Source organism: Salmo salar, chromosome ssa20 (assembly GCF_905237065.1).
Source record: "Salmo salar chromosome ssa20, Ssal_v3.1, whole genome shotgun sequence".
NCBI classification, from domain to species: domain Eukaryota; kingdom Metazoa; phylum Chordata; class Actinopteri; order Salmoniformes; family Salmonidae; genus Salmo; species Salmo salar.
Window position 1 is genome coordinate 22,637,579 of NC_059461.1, and position 25,593 is coordinate 22,663,171.

The following is a 25,593-nucleotide window of genomic DNA, read 5'->3' on the forward strand; positions in this document are numbered from 1 at the left end:
TGTCTATGGCCTAATACTAACCCCCCCCAATTATATATATTTTTTTATAAAACCATTATCAACAATATCTATTTTCCAGTCACAAAACTAAAACCATTAAATTGCCAAAAGTCTCTGACTTGACCAAACTAAGGGACAACCTGTAACCTCTCCGGTTCTAAACTGAGAGACCAACTCCATTTGCTCGGCCCATGGTCACAAGCACCAAGCCCCATCTGATATGTAGACAACAATGAGAGACTTGGAGCACTCAATGGAGGGGAACTGTTGGCCATATCCTCCTCACTTAACAGAAGACACACTAGGCTTACATCCTGCAGGAACTGTCAACCGCTCCTCAACAACAGGAAGTGACAACACCGGTGGATCTGGCTTCTCCAAGCTCCTGATTGTCATCACAAGACACAGCCGTGTCAACCTGCAAAACCCAGACCGGTCTTCCAGCGAATCCTCACAACATGACTGGAAATAATCTCCTCCGTACCATAGCTCCATGAGAAATGTGTCAGCTAAATCAAAACCTGACACCCAAACAACCTTACGGTCAGCCTGTTGAGGAACCACAACCTCCATTACTTTGGCAAAGAATGTGTCAGCTAAAGGAACAAAACTGACAAACTCTGACTTCAACAGATCACTCGGGGGAACCAACTTATTTCGCAGACACAACCTAGTGGCTCAGTAGCACTCAACCCAACAAAGAACGTCTCCCCTAAATGTACACCTGAATGAACCTCAAGGGTGCCCTACATCACATATCTCTGCCCAGGTCTCAGCTAGAGACACACAAGAATCACCTTCCTCACTAGGGAGAACCATTTCCTGGGAACCACTAGTTTAGAAGAGAAGTCCCCACACAAATCATCCTCCTCCCTATCTGGTTTGCATTCTTCTGACCCTAAGTAACTGCACACACTGGGGATACCTCAAAACGCTCCTTGAGAGACTCCACCCCTTACACACCTGACCTTTCACTGGGGTTAAACTAGCTCATCTAGCTCAAACCTGATCACTTGGGGAAACTAGCCCATTGCTCTGATCACTGGTGAAATCTAGTTTATTAACAAGACTGTCAACACAAACTTTCTACCCTCTATACTGTCCTTCATTTATCTGCTCTTTCAAGAGTGCTATTTCCTGTTCTAGCCTCGCAATTTGCAACAAGTCTTCCTTCTGAATGCTATCCACCAGAACCGCACTACTGCCACCGCACTTCTTGTTAGCATGAGAGAACCTCAATCTGAAAACCTCAACCAACTATCCTTTGCACAAAACACTGCTGGCTCAAATGCCCCCATGGACAAAATCAGTACGCTAATCAGAACAAATAAATCCACTCACAAAAGTCACAGTTAGCACTAGCTCACCGCTAACCAACCAATACATCCACGCACTCCAAGCCCATAGAGATAACCACTTCTATCAGGCAAAAACCTAACCAGCACGCCATGCTCAAATTCTACAAACCATAGCCACAGTTAGCCACTAGCCTAGCAGTAACACAACTTGATTTACCAAAGCTACACACTATAGCAACCTTTAGCCACTACCCTAGTGCTAACACAAACACATGTGCCACATAGCCCTCCAGACTACAAACTGGGAAATGTAATCCTGCAAATAGCGCCAAAACAGCTATCAAAACCATAGCCAAAAACATTCAACACAAAATGTTCCAGCCCACGGGCAAAACACCTCATCATCCCTACCGTAGTTAATGATTACCAGCTGCAAACTACATTCGCAGGCGTGACCACACCAAATATTTCTGTTGACCAACACCATCAGCTATCTTGGTAGCCAGCAACCTGAAGCTCACACCTGCACTGCTGACAACATCACCTAGCATGCTAGCTTGACACAAACACCTGCTACAAACTTTATCAACAGATGCACAGCCACACCATACCAGTTCAAACCACCCGGACTAACACCACAAATGCCAACATGTGTTAATATTTATCCCGGACTAGCCCACATCTGTTAGGACACCAATCACTAGCCTACAGATATTGTTGCACTCACTTTGTCGAGGGGTCTTAGGACTAGTTATGTGGTCTGTAACCTGAATGAATATGTGCATTTATGTGAGAAAAAATATTCAATTTTATTTGGAATGGCAAGCCAGACAAAATTAAAAAGGCCTATTTATATAATTAATATGAATTCGGAGGGCAGAAATGATTCAATACTAAAGTATTAGACCTCTCACTAAAGGCGTCAGTCATACAAAAGTTATACTTAAATCCGAACTGGTTCTCTAGCAAATTAGTAAGAATGTCTCACCCCATGTTCAATAATGGCCTTTTTCCCTTTATTCAGATTTCAACTGCTCACTTTCAGTTATTTGATAATGAAATAATCTCCAAAAAAGAGTTATTTTTTAAACAAGCCATAGAAAGTTGGTTGGAATTGAAGTTTAATCCACCAGAAAAGACAGAACAAATAATACAACAAATATTGTGGTTAAACTCAAATACACTAATTGATTTTTTTTTAAACTATTTTTTGATAAAATGTTTAAAGAAATGTATAATCTTTGTAGATTATATCATAAATAGGATTTGTGGAGTTGTGTCACACATGCAGCTAACACAAATATATGGAAATGTCTGCTCTACCCAAAATTACAACCAACTAATTGCAGCATTACCCACAAAAATGGAAGAGGCAAGTGGAAGGGGGAAAAGTAAGGAACTTGTCTGTCGGCCCTGCATTAAAGACCAAAATTGGTTAAAGAAAATTGTGATAAATAAAAATATATCCCAGTTTAATTTAAGGACCCAAAAATTGACAGCTGTGCCATTTAGATTGCGAAATAGTTGGGAGGAGATTTTCGATGTGCTGATTCCATGGCACATGGTTTATGAATTGACACGCAAAACGACACCGGTTTCAAAACCTTTTATTTATTTTTTTTACTTTCAATTTCAATTATTATAGAAAATTCTTGCAACCAATATAATGTTTTATATATAGAGGATACAATCTTCCCAGCTCTGCAGATTTTGCTGTGACGAGGCAGAGTCATTAGATCATTTATATTGGTACTGTCCATATGTAGCTTGTTTTTGGTCACAGGTCCAGGAATGGCTGAAGAATTGCAACATTTACCTGGAGCTAATGCTGCAGATACACTGTAGCAATACTGGGTGATTTGAAAAGTCAGTCAATTAATCAATAATATAATAATACTTTAAGCAAAAATGTTAATCTTTAATTTACAATCTGTAGAAACTATGAGAATAGAAAGGTTCAGAACTTTTTTGAAGCATCATAGCACAGTTGAAAAATATATGGATGGTGATAAGAGACAGATGGGAGGGGTTGAATGGAGCTGAAGGGCGGGACTGATATCAACAAGATAACAAATGTAAAATATACTGTGTCTGTAAAATGTATATAGGTTCAAAACTTTTGAACAGTTAAAAATATATGGCAAATAGAAATCAAACTGGATGGACATCAGAAATAGAGGAAGACCAGGACTAAAAACAAACAAAACTATTGTAAAATGGATTGTGACTGTAAAATGTATATTGCATGTATAAGCTGGAAGTAGAAGCTTAAGTGTTATTGTTTATTAGTTTACTCCAATTAGGGGAGAGGTGGTAGGGTTTGTGGGAAATAATAAAGGAAAATATATTTTATAAAGATATACACTGCTCAAAAAAATAAAGGGAACACTTAAACAACACAATGTAACTCCAAGTCAATCACACTTCTGTGAAATCAAACTGTGCACTTAGGAAGCAACACTGATTGACAATAAATTTCACATGCTGTTGTGCAAATGGAATAGACAACAGGTGGAAATGATAGGCAATTAGCAAGACACCCCCAATAAAGGAGTGGTTCTGCAGGTGGGGACCACAGACCACTTCTCAGTTCCTATGCTTCCTGGCTGATGTTTTGGTCACTTTTGAATGCTGGCGGTGCTTTCACTCTAGTGGTAGCATGAGACGGAGTCTACAACCCACACAAGTGGCTCAGGTAGTGCAGCTCATCCAGGATGGCACATCAATGCGAGCTGTGGCAAGAAGGTTTGCTGTGTCTGTCAGCGTAGTGTCCAGAGCATGGAGGCGCTACCAGGTGACAGGCCAGTACATCAGGAGACGTGGAGGAGGTCGTAGGAGGGCAACAACCCAGCAGCAGGACCGCTACCTCCGCCTTTGTGCAAGGAGGAGCAGGAGGAGCACTGCCAGAGCCCTGCAAAATCACCTCCAGCAAGCCACAAATGTGCATGTGTCTGCTCAAACGGTCAGAAACAGACTCCATGAGGGTGGTATGAGGGCCTGACGTCCACAGGTGGGGGTTGTGCTTACAGCCCAACACCGTGCAGGACGTTTGGCATTTGCCAGAGAAGACCAAGATTGGCAAATTCGCCACTGGCGCCCTGTGCTCTTCACAGATGAAAGCAGGTTCACACTGAGCACGTGACAGACGTGACAGAGTCTGGAGATGCCGTGGAGAACGTTCTGCTGCCTGCAACATCCTCCAGTATGACCGGTTTGGCGGTGGGTCAGTCATGGTGTGGGCTGGCATTTCTTTGGCCGCACAGCCCTCCATGTGCTCGCCAGAGGTAGCCTGACTGCCATTAGGTACCGAGATGAGATCCTCAGACCCCTTGTGAGACCATATGCTGGTGCGGTTGGCCCTGGGTTCCTCCTAATGCAAGACAATGCTAGACCTCATGTGGCTGGAGTGTGTCAGCAGTTCCTGCAAGAGGAAGGCATTGATGCTATGGACTGGCCCGCCCGTTCCCCAGACCTGAATCCAATTGAGCACATCTGGGACATCATGTCTTGCTCCATCCACCAACGCCACGTTGCACCACAGACTGTCCAGGAGTTGGTGGATGCTTTAGTCCAGGTCTGGGAGGAGATCCCTCAGGAGACCATCCGCCACCTCATCAGGAGCATGCCCAGGCGTTGTAGGGAGGTCATACAGGCACGTGGAGGCCACACACACTACTGAGCCTCATTTTGACTTGTTTTAAGGACATTACATCAAAGTTGGATCAGCCTGTAGTGTGGTTTTCCACTTTCAATTTGAGTGTGACTCCAAATCCAGACCTCCATGGGTTGATAAATTGGATTTCCATTGATTAAAAAAGTATTTAATAAGATTATTTCTTTCATTCAGATCTAGGATGTGTTGTTTAAGTGTTCCCTTTATTTTTTTGAGCAGTATATATATACACACACACACACACACACACACACACACACACACACACACACACACACACACACACACACACACACGTATTTATGTTTATATACAGTTGAAGTCGGAAGTTTACATACACTTAGGTTGGAGTTATTAAAACTCGTTTTTCAACCAATCCACAAATGTCTTGTTAACAAACTATAGTTTTGGCAAGTCGGTTAGGACATCTACTTTGTGCATGACACAAGTAATTTTTCCAACAATTGTTTACAGACAGATTATTTCACTTATAATTCACTGTATCACAATTCCAGTGGGTCAGAAGTTTACATACACTAAGTTGACTGTGCCTTTAAACAGCTTGGAAAATTCCAGAAAATGATGTCATGGCTTTAGAAGCTTCTGATAGGCTAATTGACATCATTTGAGTCAATTGGAGGTGTACCTGTGGATGTATTTCAACGCCTACCTTCAAACTCAGTGCCTCTTTGCTTGACAACATGGGAAAATCAAAAGAAATCAGCCAAGACCTAAGAAAAAAAATTGTAGACCTCCACAACTCTGGTTCATCCTTGGGAGTAATTTCCAAATGCCTGAAGGTACCACGTTCATCTGTACAAACAATAGTACGCAAGTATAAACACCATGGGAACACGCAGCTGTCATACTGCTCAGGATAGAGACGCGTTCTGTCTCCTAGAAATGAACGTACTTTGGTGCGAAAAGTTCAAATCAATCCAAGAACAACAGCAAAGGACCTTTGGTACAAAAGTATCTATATCCACAGTAAAACGAGTCCTATATCAACATAACCTGAAAGGCCTCTCAGCAAGGAAGAAGCCACTGCTCCAAAACCACCATTAAAAAAGCCAGACTACAGTTTGCAACTGCACATGGGGACAAAGATCGTACTTTTTGGAGAAACGCCCTCTGGTCTGATGAAATAAAAATAGAACTGTTTGGCCATAATGACCATCGTTATGTTTGAAGGAATAAGGGGGAGGCTTGCAAGCCAAAGAACACCATCCCAACCGAGAAGCACAGGGGTGGCAACATCATGTGGGGACCGCTTTGCTGCAGGAGGGACTGGTGCACTTCACAAAATAGATGGCATCATGAGGTGGGAAAATTATGTGGATATATTGAAGCAACATCAAGACATCAGTCAGGAAGTTAAAGCTTGGTCGCAAATGGGTCTTCCAAATGGACAATGACCCCAAGCTTGCTTCCAAAGTTGTGGCAAAATGGCTTAAGGACAACAAAGTCAATGTATTGAAGTGGCCATCATAAAGCCCTGCCCTCAATCCTATAGAAAATGTGTGGGCAGAAATGAAAAAGTGTGTGCGAGCAAGGAGGCCTAGAAACCTGACTCAGTTACACCAGCTCTGTCAGGAGGAATAACCCTAACCCTAACTTATTGTAGGAAGCTTGTGGAAGGCTACCCAAAACATTTGACCCAAGTTAAACAGTTTAAAGGCAATGCTACCAAATACTAATTGTGTGTATGTAAACTTCTGACCCACTGGGAATGTGATGAAAGAAATAAAAGCTGAAATAAATCATTCTCTCTACTATTATTATGACATTTCACATCCTTAAAATAAAGTGGTGATCCTAACTGACCTAAGACAGGGAATTTTTACTATGATTAAATGTCAGGAATGGTTGAAAAACTGAGTTTAAATGTATTTGGCTAAGCTGTGTGTAAACGTCTGACTTCAACTGTATATATAAACATACATACATTTGTATGTATGTATATGTTTATATATATACAAACACACACATGTACGTGTATATATATTATATATGTGTATGTCTATTTTTTACCTTCATTTATCCATGAAGGTCAGTTAAGAACAAATTCTTATTTTCAATGACGGCCTAGGAACAGTGGGTTAACTGCCTTGTTCAGGGGCAGAACGGCAGATTTTTACCTTGTCAGCTCGGGGATTCAATCTTGCAACATTTCGGTTACTAGTCCAATGCTCTAACCATTAGGCTACCTACTGGTAAATAGTACCCGCAAAACACCAGTCTCAACGTCAACTGTGAAAGGGCAACTCTGGGATGCTGGCCTTCTAGGCAGAGTTGCAAAGAAAAAGGCATATCTCAGACTGGCCAACAAAAATAAAAGATTAACATGGGTAAAAGAACACAGACACTGGACAGAGGAACATCCCGGAGTCGCCTCTTCACTTTGACATTGAGACTGGTGTTTTGCGGTTATTATTTAATGAAGCTGACTTGTGAGGCGTCTGTTTCTCAAACTTGACACTCTAATGTACTTGTTCTCTTGCTAAGTTGTGCATCGGGGCCTCCCACTCCTCTTTTTTATTCTGGTTAGGGCCAGTTTGTGCTGTTCTGTGAAGGGAGTAGTACACAGCAATTTCTCACATGGAATAGCCTTCATTTCTCAGAACAAGAATAGACTGATGAGTTTCAGAAGAAAGGTCTTTGTTTCTGGCCATTTTGAGCCTGATATCGAACCCACAAATTGCTTCTGTAATCAGCACAACAGTTTTCAGCTGTGCTAACATCATTGTAAAAGGGTTTTCTAATGATCAATTAGCCTTTTTAAAATGATGAACTTGGATTAGCTAACATAACGTGCCATTGTAACACAGGGGTGATGGTTGCTGATAATGGGCCTATGTACGCCTATGTAGATATTCCATTAAAAATCAGCCGTTTCCAACTACAAAGGGATAACGAATCCAGTTGTTTGTGTCATCCGTTTCGGGGAAAGTACCCGCGTAATTGCGCACCCAACTCACTCAGGTACTTCGCTATATCACATTTGACATTGTCCATAAGCTTGAGTTCATTTGCACACAAAAAATCATACAATGATGAAAAGACCTGTGTGTTGTCCTTGTTAATGCAGACAGAGAAGAGCTCCAATTTCTTAATCATAGCCTCATTTTTGTCCCGCACATTGAACATAGTTGTGGAGACTTCCTGTAATCCTAGATTCAGATCATTCAGACGAGAAAAAACATCACCCAGATAAGCCAGTTGTGTGAGAAACTCGTCATCATGCAAGCGGTCAGACAAGTGAAAATTATGGTCAGTAAAAAAAACTTTTAGCTCGTCTCTCAATAAAAAAAACAACCTTTCAATACTTCTGTATGTTGTAAAAGCGTTACATGGTCGCTGCCCATATCATTGCATAGTGCAGTAAATACACGAGAGTTCAGGGGCCTTGCTTTAACAAAGTTAACCATTTTCACTGTAGTGTCCAAAATGTATTTCAAGCTGTCAGGCATTCCCTTGGCAGCAAGAGCCTCGGTGGATGCTGCAGTGTACCCAAGTGGCGTCTGGAGCAACTGCTTGCAATGCGCGTTACCACTCCACTATGTCTCCCTGTCATGGCTTTTGCGCCATCAGTACAGATACCAACACATCTTGACCACCAAAGTCCATTTGATGTCACAAAGCTATCCAGTACTTTCAAAATATCCTCTCCTGTTGTCCTGTTTCCCAGTGGTTTGTGTAACCAATGTGAAATGGCTAGTTAGTTAGCGGTGGTGCGCGCTAATAGCATTTCAATCAGTGACGTCACTCGCTCTGAGACTTGAAGTAGGGTTTCCCCTTGCGTTGCAAGGGCCGCGGCTTTTGTGGCGCGATGGGTAACGATGCTTCGTGGGTGTCAGTTGTTGATGTGTGCAAGGGTCCCTGGTTCGAGCCCAGGTTGGGGCGAAGAGAGGGACGGAACCTACACTGTTACATTTGCAGAAGAGGATGTCTTCCTTAATTGACCCCCCTTTAAAGTAACGGACATATACCAGGAGCTGTGCCAGGCACGCCACATCTGTTGACTCATCCAGCTGTAACGCATAGTATTCACTGGCTTGTATGCGAAGCAGTAATTGTTTCAAAACATATCCTGCCATGTCACTGATGCGTCGTGAAACAGTGTAGTTTGATGAAGGCATTGTCTGTATAGTTTTTTTGGCCTTTTCCCCCAGCATTGTCCCAGCCATATCTGTGGCAGCAGGAAGAATTAAGTCCTCCACAATAGAATGGGGCTTGCCAGTCCTAGCCACTCGGTAGCTCACCATATAAGACACTTCTAGCCACCTTATTAATAGTACCTGTTGCTTTTATACATGTCTTACTACTCAAAAGTCATCTTAATTCTCGCTCAAAAAACTCCTGTGGCTTATTTTTCAAATTGCCATGTTTTGTTTCTAAATGTCTGCACAGGAGTGAAGGTTTCATCGAGTTGTGAGATGAACACATATATAACACACTGTGGCTGAGGAAAGGCACTACTCCCAATATACAGTACTATTCAAAAGTTTGGGGTCACTTAGAAATGTCCTTGTTTTTGAAAGAAAAGCATTTTTTGTCTATTAAAATAACAACAAATTGATCAGAAATGCAGTGTAGACATTGTTAATGTTGTAAATGACTATTGTAGCTGGAAATGGCAGATTTTTTTTAATCTACATAGCCATACAGATCTACATAGGCGTACAGAGGCCTATACCCAGGTATTCCAGTTTGGGAATACCTGATCTAAAATATTGTGTGCTACAATGTAAGGCTGCTTGTTTCCAAATTATAACTGTTTTACTCAGGAAATGTTGTCTGCTGAACTGTTTTGTTTCCTTGCCACAATACCTCTTGAGTATCACGATACTGGTATTGTGACAACCCTAAAACATATACTTTCTTGAAGTTTTAACAGGTTAGATAAAAAAATACCCAATTATGGTCTCCCCATCATCATTGACACAAAAAAGGGTGGACATTTATGCTGTACTGTATTATTGGTAAACTCCTTATTGTGGATGTGTTGAGTGCTTGGTCTTGGAACCATCAGATCCTCCTCTCCACCCTCTCATGGCTGGGCTTCTCAGGCTCTGCACACTTTTTGGATTGCATCCTACCTGGCAGGCCGCTCCGACCAGGTGACGTGGAAAGGATCTGTGTCTGCACCACACACTCTCCCTACTGGTGTCCCCCAGGGCTTGGTTCTAGGCCCTCTCCTCTTCGCTCTATACACATTACATTTACATTTTAGTCATTTAGCAGACACTCGTATCCAGAGCAACTTACAGTAGTGAATGCATACATATTTTTTTTATTTTTATCTTTTCCCATACTGGTCCCCCGTGGGAAACGAACCCACAACCCTGGCGTTACAAACACCATGCTCTACCAACTGAGCCACACGGGACCGTGTAACTCACTGACCGTGTAACAAGTAACTAGTTTCCATCATTTACTCACATGGTCTCTCCTGCGGATGACACTCAACTACTTTTCTCCTTCCCCTCTTCTGACACCCGTGGCAACATGCATCACTGCGTGCCTGGCAGATATCTCAGATTGGATGTCGCCCCCACCACCTCAAGCGTTACCTCAACAAGACGGAGCTGCTCTTCCTCTCAGGGAAGGCCTGCCCACTAAAAGTCCTCTCCATCACGGTTGACTACTCTACAGTGTCGCCCTTCCAGAGTGCAAATAACCTTGGCTTGACCCTGGACAACACCCTGTCTATCTCTGCAAACATCAAAGCAGTGACTCGCTCCTGCAGGTTCATGCTCTACAACATCCATAGAGTACGACCCTACATCACACAGGAAGCGGAGCAGGTCTTAATCCAGGCACTTGTCATCTCCCATCGGACTACTGCAACTTGACTAGGCTCCCCTCTTGTGCCATCAAACCTCTGCAACTTATCCAGAACACTGCAAGTCCGCCTGATTTTCAACCTTCCCATGTTCTCCCATGTCACCTCGACTAGGCTCCCCGCTTGTGCCATCAAACCTCTGCAACTTATCCAGAACACTGCAAGTCCGCCTGATTTTCAACCTTCCCATGTTCTCCCATGTCACCTCGCTGCCCGCACACTCCACTGGCTTCCAGTTGAATCTCGCATCCACTAAAATACCATGGTGCATGCCTACAGAGCAGCAAGAGGAATTGCCCTACCTTCAGGCTATGCTCAAACCTTACACCCAAAACCAAGCACTCCGCTCTGCCACCTCTGGTCTCTTGCTCAGCCCAGTCCAAGCTCTTCTCTGTCTTGGCAATCAAATCAAATACAGAAACCCAGCCTAAAACTCCAAACAGCAACCAATGCAGGTGTAGAAGCACGGTGGCTAGGAAAAACTCCCTAGAAAGGCCAAAACCTAGAGAGGAACCAGGCTATGAGGGTTGGCCAGTCCTCTTCTGGCTGTGCCGGGTGGAGATTATAACAGAACATGGCCAAGATGTTCAAATGTTCATAAATGACCAGCATGGTCAAATAATAATAATCACAGTAGTTGTCGAGGGTGCAACAGGTCAGCACCTCAGGAGTAAATGTCAGTTGGCTTTTCATAGCCAATCATTGAGAGTATCTCTACCGCTCCTGCTGTCTCTAGAGAGCTGAAAACCGCAGGTCTGGGACAGGTAGCACGTCCAATGGTGGAACCAGCTTCCCGCTGAAGCTAGGACAGCAGAGTCCCTGCCCATCTTCCGAAATCACCTGAAACCCTACCTCTTCAAAGAGTATCTTAAATAATACCCATCCTCACCTCGAACCCCCCCCCAAAATAAATAAATAACATATAATTCCTGAAGCAACACTTGCACTTGACTGCCCCCTTTCTAGCTCTGACTTTGCTGAGAACTACTTTATTGTGGAAAAGTGTACTTGCTATGCATGTGATATGTGGTTGTCTTACGATGGATGCACTAACTGTAAGTCACTCTGGATAAGCGAGTCTGCTAAATGACTAAAATGTAAAAACGAAACAATGGAGGAGGTGTCACAAGGGTATTTGTGTCACATGACACTTTTATTCTGAAGTTTTGCCTGGCAAGCTGTGAAAATTGCAGGTAAACAGTGAATTAAAATATTTTGTTAGGTCGCTAAACCATTCGGGCTCCCGAGTGGCGCTGCGGTCTAATGCACTGCATCTTAGTGCTAGAGGCATCACTACAGACCCTGGTTCAATTCCAGTCTGTATCACAACTGGCCATGATTGGGAGTCCCATAGGGTGGCTCACAATTGGCCCAGCGCTGTCCTGGTTAGTGTTTGGCCCGCGGTAGGTCGTCATTGTAAATAAGAATTTGTTCTTACTGACTTGCCTAGTTAAATAACAGTTTAAAATTGCAATCACATTGTTGGACATGTTATGATACCCACCTTTTCTCCTTCTGATAGGTCCCGGCATCCGTTCATGACCAGGGGATCAGTCTGGCACCCAACTGTGCACTTTGTCTATCAGAAAAACAGGGTCAAAGATTGTCATCATCCCTCAATTATAAATATAGCTCGAGAATTAACAACCTTGTTTGGAAGCTAATTCTATGCTTGACAGATGTTGACTGATTTGCTCCAGATTGGATTCGATTCAGGCCGGTGACACCATACAACCTACTGTGACATGTTTTGCCATGGCCCTGGGTTGGTTTGAGTTGGTTGCTGCTAGTTAGTACACTGCTGTAGTCAGACATGAGTTGTTATCTAGTACTACCATAGGTCCATTCAATATTTATTTGTGCCCTAGTCATGGGTTGCACCTTGGAGGCTAATGTGACTGTTTCATCTAAATTACACAAATTTACAGTGACATGGAAATACGATGACATTGCCAAAGTAGGCAAATAATTAGTAGCAAACAACTTTGCCATATTATGACGTCAAATTTCCAAAGTTAAATCTAGAATTGGCTTCCTATTTCGCAACAAAGCATCCTTCACTCATGCTGCCAAACATACCCTCGTAAAACTGACCATCCTACCGATCCTCGACTTTGGCGATGACATTTACAAAATAGCCTCCAATACCCTACCCAATAAACTGGATGCAGTCTATCACAGTGCCATCCATTTTGTCACCAAAGCCCCATATACTACCCACCACTGCGACCTGTACGCTCTCGTTGGCTGGCCCTCGCTTCATACTCGTCGCCAAACCCACTGGCTCCAGGTCATCTACAAGACCCTGCTAGGTAAAGTCCCCCCTTATCTCAGCTCACTGGTCACCATAGCAGCACCCACCTGTAGCACGCGCTCCAGCAGGTATATCTCTCTAGTCACCCCCAAAGCCAATTCCTCCATTGGCCGTCTCTCCTTCCAGTTCTCTGCTGCCAATGACTGGAACGAACTACAAAAATCTCTGAAACTGGAAACACTTATCTCCCTCACTAGCTTTAAGCACCAGCTGTCAGAGCAGCTCAAAGATCACTGCACCTGTACATAGCCCATCTATAATTTAGCCCTAACAACTACCTCTTCCCCTACTGTATTTATTTATTTTTCTCCTTTGCACCCCATTATTTCTATTTCTACTTTGCACTTTCTTCCACCACAAATCTACCATTCCAGTGTTTTACTTGCTATATTGTATTTAATTTGCCACCATGGCCTTTTTTTGTCTTTAACTCCCGTATCTCACCTCATTTGCTCACATTGTATATAGACTTATTTTTCTACTGTATTATTGACTGTATGTTTGTTTACTCCATGTGTAACTCTGTTGTTGTATGTGTCGAACTGCTTTGCTTTATCTTGGCCAATTGTAAATGAGAACTTGTTCTCAACTTGCCTACCTGGTTAAATAAAGGTGAAATAAATAAATGTAAAAAAAAAAATACTTTACTGTTACTAGCAAAATTCGTCAAAAATAGCCAGCAATGCTAATGTTAGCTAGCTAAAAAAAATGTGGTCCCTTCAATCTTAGTTGGCTGGCTAAAGTTATATTGCATCTACAGTCAATCTGGCGACATCACAATCATGACAAAACGTTGTCCTACTAATTATTTGCCTTCTTTTGAAATGGTATCGTGTTTCCAAGCCAAATCCGAGTTGTATTGAGGTAGGCTAACGTTATCTAGCTAGCAGTGATAATGATTATCAAATATACATAACCAGCAGTCTATGGCCTAGCTAGCTACTACCGGTATGCTCACAACTGGGCTCCTTCCACAGGGCATGCAAATCATTTGGATGTGCATCCTGCTGGAAACATGCATTGCATAGTTAATCTGTATAGGGCTTTTCAGTCTAAAACATCTGTGATCCTTTGAACGTGTTGGGGCGATGAAACAGCGGAGCCACATTGAATGAAGGGAAGCGAAGTGGGCAGAGGGGCGATTTGCACGTGGAGCTTGGCAAAAGAGGACATGATTTGTTTACATAATTGTAATCCAAACCCAACCTACTTTTACTTGTTGTGACGCGCTGAGGTTCCAAACTCCGTGTTAGACGAGACTGACTTTATGACCAAAATTATCCTCTTTACACTTTGTAGTCATTTTTGACACTAGAATACATGTTTCTGACTCAAATTGATGCCTCAGGCCGTTTTCAAAGGGATTCGTTGGTGTTTAGGGGCAGCTGCTCTTTAAGCAATTTGAAGCACACAGGGAATTGGGTCATTTCCTCTGCCATGCAATGCTATAACTGTCAACTCATCTAAAAGCAAAATAATGATGCAGCTGCCTGATTATTCTGTTTTTATTTTTGTAGTAAATTAGTGGATGAAAGATAAATAGTTGCATACATCTTACCCCCAAGCTAGATCTAGCTATACAACATATGATGATTTACTGTAGCTTGTAGCACTTTGTAAATGCTGCCTTTCCCTATTTGTCTCATGTGCCAGGTCTTTAACATTATTTCATCTGCCTTGGCTTTGTGTCAAAACTTGATCCTTGTACGAGAGAGAGAAGTCAGTGCCTCGTGAGCCAGTCAATCAGTGTGTTGATGCACTGCCCTCTCTGATAGGGTCAGGGAGCAAGGGCTCATCCACATCCCTGTCCACACGCAGCAGAAAGACAACGCTCGGCTGGCTCTGTGCTTCAGCACGTGGCTACAGAGTCGGCCAGTCTCAGGGCCTGCCTAGGTGCACTGGGGCAGAATAACACCCTGGCTGTGCACTCCATCCAAGTCAGTCAGCCTTCCATCCAGTCTTTTACATAAAACGTTGCATGACTCCTCAATGGAAGATCAGCCGCAATCACCATGGTTGAGTGTGAAAGATGAGAGGCAGTTTAAACAGGGGAAAAGCCAGATGGTGTGTAATTAGTGGAGGAGCCACTGACAGACATAGAAAAAATAGCAAGGTTAGATAAATAGACTCTTAAACACGACCCTAGGCAACACATTGACTAGGGTTTCAATGATGGACTCTTTTGGCATAGAGGAACTACATCACTGCCTAAGTCGATAAGAAAAAAATAATAATACATCTGGGTGCTCTCAGACATGCCAGAATGCTGCGATTGAAAACCAAAGTTTGCAAGCAAAGCCTTTGCAGTGGTTTTAGTTAAGGTACTTGATGCAAACTAGCCACTTGCGAAATGCACACATTAAAAACAACATCTGTGATCTCCATCTTGCTAGCTACTATTTAGTATTTTGTTCAAGTGGATAAAGTAGTGACGTAGGCAGTGACGTAGTTCCTCTATGCCTAAAGAGTCCGTCATTGAAACCAGACCCTAGTCACTGTGTTGCCTACGGTCGGGTTTTCGAAACTCTTAGATAAATGCTGGTGCTGTTAAATGTCTCCTCCATATTGATCAATGCTAATCTATTCAGGGGGAAATGTCATTAGCATGCTTAGTGCTCACCTGCAATCAATAACACAGGGACATAGCCAAGTATCCCTGCCAACTGGACAACAACAAGGGAAAATAGCTAAATAGCCTTGTCCACAACACTGTTTATAGCCATCCACCATGATGACAGATTACAGCGTGTTGGTAGAAAGCTGCTAGTCATGTACAGTATATCCCCAGGTTGCCTCACTAACTATGACATAAAGTCACTGGTCTACTGGTTTAGGCTATTTTCATGTGAGTAAGAACAATTATCCTGAAAGGCTTGGGAGCTCGGCTACATGTCCATGCACAACTGCACATATGCTAGTGAGTTAGCCAGGGTCACATCGAACCTAGAGAAAGATGCTTCACATTTAGTTAGATTGGGATCATCCTGCCCAATTACTAGTCAATGGTTACTAAGCAACTGATTTGAATCTAAAGGCCTGTGTGTTTTTGCACGAGTCCCCCAATGAATATACAGTACTGAAATGATTTCCCTCTCACAGAGACAATGGGAATTTCACAAATGAGTCAGACAAAATCTATTTCACTTGAAATGGGTCATATTGGGATTATGATGTGCTTTGTATTACCTGCCCGCTGAACGGCAATTAGACTTGATTCCTCATTGTTCTTCAATGGGCTTTCGTTTCCTCTGCATATCTCCACATCCGGATATGCAAATAGGAGGATTATGGCCTTCTCTTCAACATTTTCTCAGCCCATCTTTAGAGATTCGCTGTGTCTGTCTGTCCTATTCTAGGCTATGCAGGAGTGTGTTTTATCTGCAAGTCAGATTAAAAGTATGAGTTTCAGAGTGAGGAGCCAAAGGAAGGAGTGAGTGTAGGGAGGATCTGTCCTAGCTTCATTCTTCATTCCTCTCAGTCTGGCCTTCATTACAGCAGATCCTCATCAGGACCAGTCTGTGTCTGTTGTCAATCACACAGAGACATGGGAAGTTATGGGAACTCGCAAAAGACCTGTCTACCTCTGAACATCACTGTCTAACACTGGGTCAGACGTCATGTGGATGCACATTTTAGTCCACCAAACTGATAATACCTGATAATACCCCCATGCTTTTACCTGAGAGCGATGGAGAGCGAAATATACACTTATCTCCTTAAACTAGCCTACCCATCTCTGATTCCTTCTTCGAATCTCCCTCTCCCTCTCTGTCTCCCTCTCTGTACAGACCCATTAAAGGCTTGTTATTTTACTCTGATAACACTGTTTCTTTATTGAGTTGTACAACGAGACTGTCTACCTTTGAGGGACGGGGCTTGAAATTGGTTCTATAAATAGCTGTGATGTTATGTCATTCTGGACATATCATCTCATCTCTAGAGGCTAGAAGCTCACTGGTTGATTTATCATTTATGCACATTATCAAAAGACAAGAAAGTAATTTGATTTTAATTAAACTCCCTCTGCCTATTATATTTGATTAGAGACATTATCTTATCTCCTAGCAAGATAAATAGCTTTGGGTTAAACCTTTTTATACAACATGCTGTTTTAAAGTAGATCAATGCTGCTTGCCTGTGAAGAGCTGCATCTGAAGCTCAGTGTTATTGAACAATGTCATATTATATTCAATAGGCTAATTGTATCCCTATCATGTTAACTTTCTCTTGTGTTCTCTTTGCCTTCCTCTATCATCATCATCATCATCATCTCCTGCAGGTACAAAGGCTTTATAAAGGACTGTCCAAGCGGTCAGCTGGATGCTGTGGGCTTTCAAAAGATCTACAAGCAGTTCTTCCCTTTTGGTGACCCCACCAAGTTTGCTTCTTTTGTCTTCAACGTCTTTGATGAAAACAAGGTTTTTTTATTTTTTATTATTTGTACCTCCATACAATTACATGTGCTTTTTCTGTGATTTTAATTACATTTCCAGTCACTGTCATGTTCGAGGAGTAAATGCTTACATACTGTATAGTAAAAAGGTTTAGGATGCTGTTTCTGGTAGATGGGTGAGATAAATCTGTGATTATCTAACAGTTTCCAGTCTCTGTGGTGCCTTGAGGGTCATAGCACTGTGTAACAGTCTCTAATCAGAAGTGGAATCTGAGCACAGAAAGGGTCCCTTTTGTGGGGTCAATCAGATGTGAGATGGGTTGACAAAGCACATGTCAGAGGTTCCTGGAAATGAGAGGGAAATGGACTTTGAACAAAGGTTTTTGTGATTCACAACAAGGCATTGCAATTCTTGTTTCATCCCCATGGTCTGTAGGCTTTGAGAGGAACCCCAAACGTTGTGTGAGTGTGTGGCTTGTTAATGAAACACGCTAGCTCGGCCTGGCATTATGTTATCAATATTCAATATTAATCATTCATAAAGCAGCATCCTCGTTTAGTTATCAAGGTCATCTGTTGTGTTGTTAAGAGCAGCCCTCGCAGGCTGGTCGATGACCCCTGGCGGCCATAGCCACGCACTGGTTCTGATGTTTATGTATGAGTTTAATTTGTGCTAAGCACCCTGTAGTTAGAGAGAATGCATTGGTTCTAATAGTATTTGTAATCAGTGTAATTTTTCAGTTCTATGTCTGTTTTACAACAGCTGGCTGGCTGGCTGGTCCCTTGTCTGGTGGAGATAGAATCAGTCTGAGAGTCTTTTAAATGCTGTTGTTGGGTCTCAGATCCCATATCTCTCCTTTAGCAGGCCTGGCTCAGGTCTGGGGTATATAACCTAGGATGTAATTTTGCCTACAACAGTATCTCATGAAAATTAAATCAGAAAAGGTCTACTGGTATCTTCAAAATAAATATTTAGTTCCCCTCTTCTCACTATCATGTAGTAGCAGGCATTGCTGTGTATTGTATGTAATCACAAGCGCGTACAGTCAGGATGCTCGCTGCATTTTGGCAAATTTTGGGAAAATATCAAGCAGCTGATTGTTTCGCAATATTTTAAAATACAATCGCGGGGAAAACAAAGTTTGGAAAAGCAAATGGTTTCTGTTGCAAATAGTATATTCTAATCCGTCTGTAGTTAGGCTACCAAAAGATCTTACCTGCTCATCGAACATCTCATTCCAAAATCATGGGCATTAATATGAAGTTGGTCCCCTCCTTTGCTACTATAACAGCCTCCACTCTTCTGGGAAGGCTTTCCACTGAATGTTGTAACATTGCTGGGGGAACTTGCTTCCATTCAGCCACTAGAGCATTAGTGAGGTCAGGCACTGATGTTGGGCGATTAGGCCTGGCTCGCAGTCGGCATTCCAATTCATCCCAATGGTGTTCAATGGGGTTGAGGTCAGGGCTCTGTGCAGGCCAGTCAAGTTCTTCCACACCGATCTCGAAAGAACATTTCTGTATGGACCTCACTTTGTGCACGGGGGCATTGTCATGCTAAAACAGGAAAGGGCCTTCCCCAAATGGTTTCCACAAAGTTAGAAGCACAGAATTATGTAGAACGTCATTGTATACTGTAGCGTTAAGATTTCCCTTCACTGGAACTAAGGGTCCTATCCCGAACCATGAAAACAGCCCCAGACCATTATTTCTCCTCCACCAGTCAGATGGTGAAGCATGATTCAACACTCCAGAGAACGTGTTCCCACTGCTCCAGAGTCCAATGCGGCGAGCTTTACACCACTCCAGTCGACGCTTGGCATTGCGCATGGTGATCTTAGGCTTATGTGCGGCTGCTCGGTCATGGAAACCCATTTCATGAAACTCCCGACGAACAGTTCTTGTGCTGACGTTGCTTCCAGAGGCAGTTTCGGTAGTGAGTGTTGCAACCGAGAACAGATGTTTTTACGCGCTACGCGCTTCAGCACTCAGCGATCCCATTCTGTGAGCTTGTGTGGCCTACCACTTTGCGGCTGAACCGTTGTTGCTCCTAGATGTTTCCACTTCACAATAACAGGACTTACAGTTGAACGAGGCAGCTTTAACAGGGCTGATGAACTGACTTGTTGGAAAGGTAGCATCCTATGACGGTGCCACGTTGAATGTCACAGCTCTTCAGTAAGGCCATTCTACTGAAAGTGTTTGTCTATAGAGATTGCATGGTCAGCTCGATTTTAGACACCTGTCAGCAACAGGTGTGGCTGAAACAGCCGAATCCACTAATTTGAAGGGGTGTCCACACTTTTATATATATAGTGTACCTGGCAGCATGCATCCATCTTGCTAATGACCAGAGTTGACATGCTTTAGCCTCGGGGAGAGCCAGGTGCAGAGCAGAAATAGCAGCAGACATGGAGCACAAGCCTGACCCACTTTTCAGCAGTAGACCAAACAAAGTGTTTTGGGGAGTTAGTATGAAAGAAGATATTTGTCTTGTGTCTAACCCCCCCCCCCCCCCACTCTCTCTCTCTCTGTTTTTGAATAGGACGGACACATAGAGTTTTCAGAGTTCATCCAGGCCCTGTCGGTGACTTCGCGGGGGACACTGGATGAGAAGCTCAGATGTAAGGAGAGATGACCCCTTCACATCAGGCAGTGCACTTTGACATTTCAGTAACAGGATCTGAGTCTTTGTGATCGTATTGTTATGCATGTACAGAACAAAAAGACTGACAGGCTCACAGAACACTACAAATAAGAGATTGTTAAGTATTGTCGTGCACTAAGTTCAATGGTGTTGCCTACGATGTGGGCCCTGGGTTTGGATTACCTTTAGAAAAGATTTGGGAGAAATTGTTCTGACTCTGTGAGAAATTAGCCTTTTGAAGTATCTTGCATTATTTGAATTTTATATGACTCTTTTTTACATTTACTTATTCATTCTATCTCAGAACCCTCATCCCACTCCACTCTCCCACATACAGCCACTCGTGTTTAATACCTTAGTAAAAGGTCAAGGCTACATACATTCATCCATCCCCATCTACCTGTACACAATCCCAAAACAACTTTATTTACAGTCAGTACTGGGCCTTCACCATCTGTTTTTTTTGCTGTATTTAGGGGCTTTCAAATTGTATGATCTTGATAACGATGGCTACGTCACACGAGATGAGATGTTAAACATCGTAGATGCCATATATCTGATGGTGGTAAGTTATACAATACCAAAATGTTCCAGTGTCAAAAAGGCTAATGGTAGAATTCACATACAGTATTTTACATTGACCTGAAATATTGCAAGACAATATATTTGCCTTTGTGTTCCAGGGGAACACTGTAGAGTTACCAGAAGAAGAGAATACACCTGAGAAGAGAGTGGACCGTATTTTTTCCATGATGGACAAGGTATATCTCTATTCCACAAATAAAACACTGTAGTGTAGCTATTTGTTGACCTCTGGTTTGTTGGTAGCTATTTTGCTCTTAGTTGTAGAACTTATAGATCACTTTGTTTCTCAAGTCAGTGGCGGTACTATTGTAATGAGCTGACTAGCAACTCCACAGAAAATAGCATGTGTATTGTGTTCCTACTGTGTCCCTGTGCTGTAGTGCAGTGAGGCGGGCCGTCTAGAGTTTAGACCTCTTAGCCGTAGCCATCCCAGCATCACTAACAATTCCTGCAGTCTATAAACACCACAGATATCCCCTCCACCACCACAGCCCAGTGCTAATGCCCACTCAGCTCACTCAGGCCCTCCTCGTCCTTGGCTCAGTGAACGATGAGATGGAGCCTGCTTGGGCATGTTTGTCAGTTCCATACCCATTGCAAGGATCAGCCTATATGACTGGCTTCAGAGCACAGCAGCAGTGCTCAGTCATTTGTATGGGCGGAGGGAAGTGAGCTGACCATTCAAGTGCACTGAACTAGATCAGCCAAGCCATGTAGAAAAGACCCTGGTATATAACATTAATGGGGACCGAGTGGCGCAGTGGTCTAAGGCATTGCATCGCAGTGCTAGAGGCGTCACTACAGACCCGGGTTCGGTCCCGGGCTGTATGACAACCGGCCGTGATCGGGAGTCTCATAGGGCGGTGCGCAATTGGTCCAGCATCGTCCGGGTTAGGGGAGGGTTTGGCCGGGGTAGGCCGTCATTGTAAATAAGAATTTGTTCTTAACTGACTTGCCTAGTTAAATAAAGGTCAAATAAAATAATCATGATTTGTTTGCCCCCTGCTGGTAAGATAGAGTAAAAGCAGCCTGATCTGCGATGGAGATGCTGTTCCGTTGTACTATATCTTCTCCTGTGTTCTTATTCCAGAATGCTGATGGCAAGTTGACCCTGCAGGAGTTTCAGGAGGGTTCCAAGGCAGACCCCTCCATTGTGCAGGCACTGTCACTGTACGATGGGCTGGTATAGGGCCTAAAGTGTTTAAAGGTGAGTGGAGCAGTGATCATGCAGCATTGAATTCAATACCCCAGTGGTGGAAATGTCATAAGGTTGTACAGTATGTATCATATAATCAAAATCATGTTTTATAATAAGATAAACAAAGAATTGTGTGGTCAATTGATCTGTTTGAGGATGACAATGTGTGTTATTGAGAATACTACAGTTTACGAAGTGCAGTATAGTATAGAGGTCAGAGACTCGGTCTGAAAACAATGCAAAGCCGCCATTGTCAGACCACAGTTTGTCCTTATGCATTATTCAAGTGCCCTCTGCTGATTGCTGGCAATGAAACAGCCATGCAGTGCTCCGAGAGGAGAAAGGGCAGTTAGCTGGTCTCTCCTCCCCTCTGTCTAATGTATTCCACAGCCCAGTATTGCTGTAGCTGACGTTCTGCTCAACATGTGATAGTGTGTTTCAGCTCAATATAGACACATACATGGGACAGCTTGGGTTTAAAGTAGCACTGCATTTACTTGTTAGTTCTGTGTCTCTTTTGTCAATAGGATCTTGCACTGTTTGTGTCCATGTCTGATTTCGTTGCCACATTGAACTCAGTGGTGATTATTATTACAGATTCTCAGATTCGCAGAGTCCAACATAGTGCCATCACACCTGCTATGAGAAAAAAGCATCTACAAGCATCAACATCCCTCCATGCACTATCCAGAAGGAGACGTGGGGTGAGGAGAAAGACAAGGACTTGTGTAATACTGCTGCCGTCAATTGCACATATTCATCTGCACTCTAAGCATTGAAAACAACTCTGAGCCCTCTGATATACAAAAATTTAAAATAAAAAAGGACAAGAGGGGAATATACACTGAACTTATACTTACAAGCAAGGCAGTTGTTTTTCCTTGTGGACTGTACTGGAGGATACCCTTTGAGGTGTGTGTGAACTGTGAACGGCGCTCTACAGAGTCAGAGTGGTGTGACTGACACGTGGAGAGCTGTCACGTGGCTACCTGAAAGACTACAGCAGGAGACATCAGCAGGCACTGATTGTTTTTGAGAGTGTTGAGGGAGATCAACTTATTTATAAATCCATGTATATAGGATATACTATAAATAGTCTTGTTATTATGTGTTGCTTTGCTACGTTTGTTGGAGTGCTGTTCATTAACATGAAATTAAGCTTAATCGTTTTTTAATCAGTTTTAATTAATGGAATGCTTTTTTTCATCCTGCTTCCTGCACAAACCGCTTCCTTTGTTTTCTTTTATATTTTTATTTGAGGAGTAAGTGTTCAGGGAGGGGCTTTCAATTGTGAGGCTTAATTTATTATGTTTGGGTTATGTGCCTCCTATTGTGTTGGATGTATGTTCCGTTTCCCATCAGCACTACTGTCAAGGCACTGTAATGTCTCAATGCCACATCCTGAATGACATGATCAAGCAACACAGTGTAATTCCTCACAGTTGACATATCTCAACTGAGGCTCATTATTTCCTTTGACGTCGTCTTACTCCACCCTGTGTATACACAAGGCTTCAGCTATTGAGAACAAACAGACATACATTCTCGTTGTAAAGCTTTTTGCAGGCTGTCTGTTTGAACCTGTCCTTTTTGTGTCTGTCCTGTGTGTTCAACAGAAGCCATAAATCCCAGCATGTGATGATGCCTTTTCCTGTTCAGTCTCGGTCATTTCAGTCTTAACATTAGGCATTTGTCAGCTTCACTGATTTAGCCTTACTCAAGTGATAAAGATAATTTTCCCCTGTGCTGTCATTTACATTGAACAACACAGAGCACAGAGTAAAATGCATTTTAAATCTGCAAAATGTAACTTTTTGGGCGACCCGACCAAATTGTGAGTTATAGACCTGTTATTCCCATTGAAATGAAGTCTAAGAAGCTGTAGACCTGTTCTATGTGCGCTATTTCTATGCTTCCTGTTCGTAAGTTTCGTTTTCGCATCTTTTACTTTCGGTTTTGTACACCATCTTCAAACACCTGAAAATACAATATTTTGGGTTATTGAAAATATATTTTACAGCGGTTTAGATGGTATGATGATTCTCTACACTATACTTGCTTGTTTTGTCACATAAACTGAAATTAGGCGAACTATTACAATTTTAGCAACCAGGAAATGCCGGAGCGATTTCTGCATAGTGGACCTTTAAATGGCTGCCTTTACATTCTGTGTGATAGAAATTCTGTTTTTGTAAATTCAACCTCAAAGCTCTCTAAACTCAACTTGTTTCCCGAAATGGTGTCTCGGTTCCCTCAAATACCCTTTTATTCAAAAGGGATACAGGAACAAAACTCAGCCAGAAAAAGGTTGAAGTAATTGTTCAATGGAGATTCAGACTTTTGTTCAACTTAAACATGAATTACCCTGTTATAATGAATTAAGGATTACATTGACTGTAACTTGTTCATTAAACAGTGCTTTAAGACAGTTCATACTGTAGATATGAGTAAAGACAGGCCTTAGTGTTGCTTTCTACTTCAAATCCATAATCTACTGCTACACCATAGGTTTGCAGTGTAAGTTTTTATGTCCTGACCTAACTTCAAGTATTCCTACAGCACACTTAGAAGAGACCATTAAGAAGTAGTGAGATTTTCTTGGTGTCTGATATGTGCCATCCCTGTGCGGTTGAAAAACTCATAGTGGCTGTGTAGAGGCTAGCCAGGCCCTCAGCAAGTTCCACTGGGCCATTAATCTGTTTAACATTGTCTGTCCATTCTTATCCAACTGGTCTGGATGCAGGAGATATAAGAGCCATTAGAACTGGAGTTACTACATGCCAAAGGGGGACCAAAGTGGGCCAAGCTCATACAGTAAGTCTAAATAATGACCTGGTTGGTTTAGAAGGAGAACATTTCTTTATCATTGCAGTAAACATCTTTAATTCATTGTGTTCTGGCATTGGTGTTGCAGCAGCATCCCATAAAAGGTATTTTTTTGTCTTTGATATGCTTTCTTGGGTAAGCAGAATTGTGGAATAGGAGACTGAAATCATGATTCCTTTAGGCACAAAAGTGTGACTCTAAAGTCTCTGTCAATTTCTTGAGGAAAGGTTATTTCCTGTCTCTGACACCAATGGTTCTTTTTTGGGGTCAATAAAATGTTTTCATTCTAGCAGACCCTTTCCTTCCTCTTGTATGGTTGCCTTCTCTCCTCGCCAAACGTCCGATATGCTGCATCAATCTCTTGGCTTGCATGGCTTGACACTTCTTTGCGCTCAAATAAAACTCAGTAAGAAATCTTAAAATAGATAAATCCCTGAGAGCAACTGCCTCACCATGTGATGTAATCGAAGTATCCGTTCTTATCAGGATCTGTAATCCGACGAGAAAGGGACGCTTGGCTTCCTCAGCCTTTCCTCTGAAAAAGCATCTGGCATTTCTGTCTCATGTCAAGCCACCGACTCCATTTATGCACCAGCGGGATATATTTCTATACATATTTCTATATACATATATTTTGGTGTATTTTTTTCCAGAGACAACTAATCTCATGCTATTCTACACATTTTGCAATGAGGCTGAGAGAATTTGGCACTTTAAAGCTAATTTCCTGCAATTCTACACATATTGCCATGGGGCAGAGAGGAAAATATGCAGTTTTATACAGTAACTAATTTCATACTATTCTATTCATTTT

At 42.5% G+C, this 25,593-nt stretch overlaps 1 protein-coding gene and 1 non-coding gene across 2 annotated transcripts in view; one reads left to right on the forward strand and one right to left on the reverse strand.

Moving 5' to 3' along the window:
* The window catches only part of LOC106579901 (neuronal calcium sensor 1), a 41,446-nt gene extending 17,847 nt beyond the window's left edge, over positions 1-23,599 (forward strand). Inside the window, exons 5-10 of the mRNA XM_014160255.2 lie at positions 17,410-17,548; positions 20,069-20,147; positions 20,647-20,735; positions 20,854-20,931; positions 21,846-21,962; positions 22,551-23,599. Coding sequence (XP_014015730.1) covers positions 17,410-17,548; positions 20,069-20,147; positions 20,647-20,735; positions 20,854-20,931; positions 21,846-21,944 — 484 coding nt within the window. The 3' untranslated portion in view covers positions 21,945-21,962; positions 22,551-23,599. The remainder of the gene's footprint in view (positions 1-17,409; positions 17,549-20,068; positions 20,148-20,646; positions 20,736-20,853; positions 20,932-21,845; positions 21,963-22,550) is intronic.
* Positions 10,287-10,362, reverse strand: trnat-ugu (transfer RNA threonine (anticodon UGU)). Its single transcript has one exon. It is a non-coding gene; the product is annotated as a tRNA-Thr (tRNA).
* Positions 23,600-25,593: the final 1,994 nt, after the last annotated feature.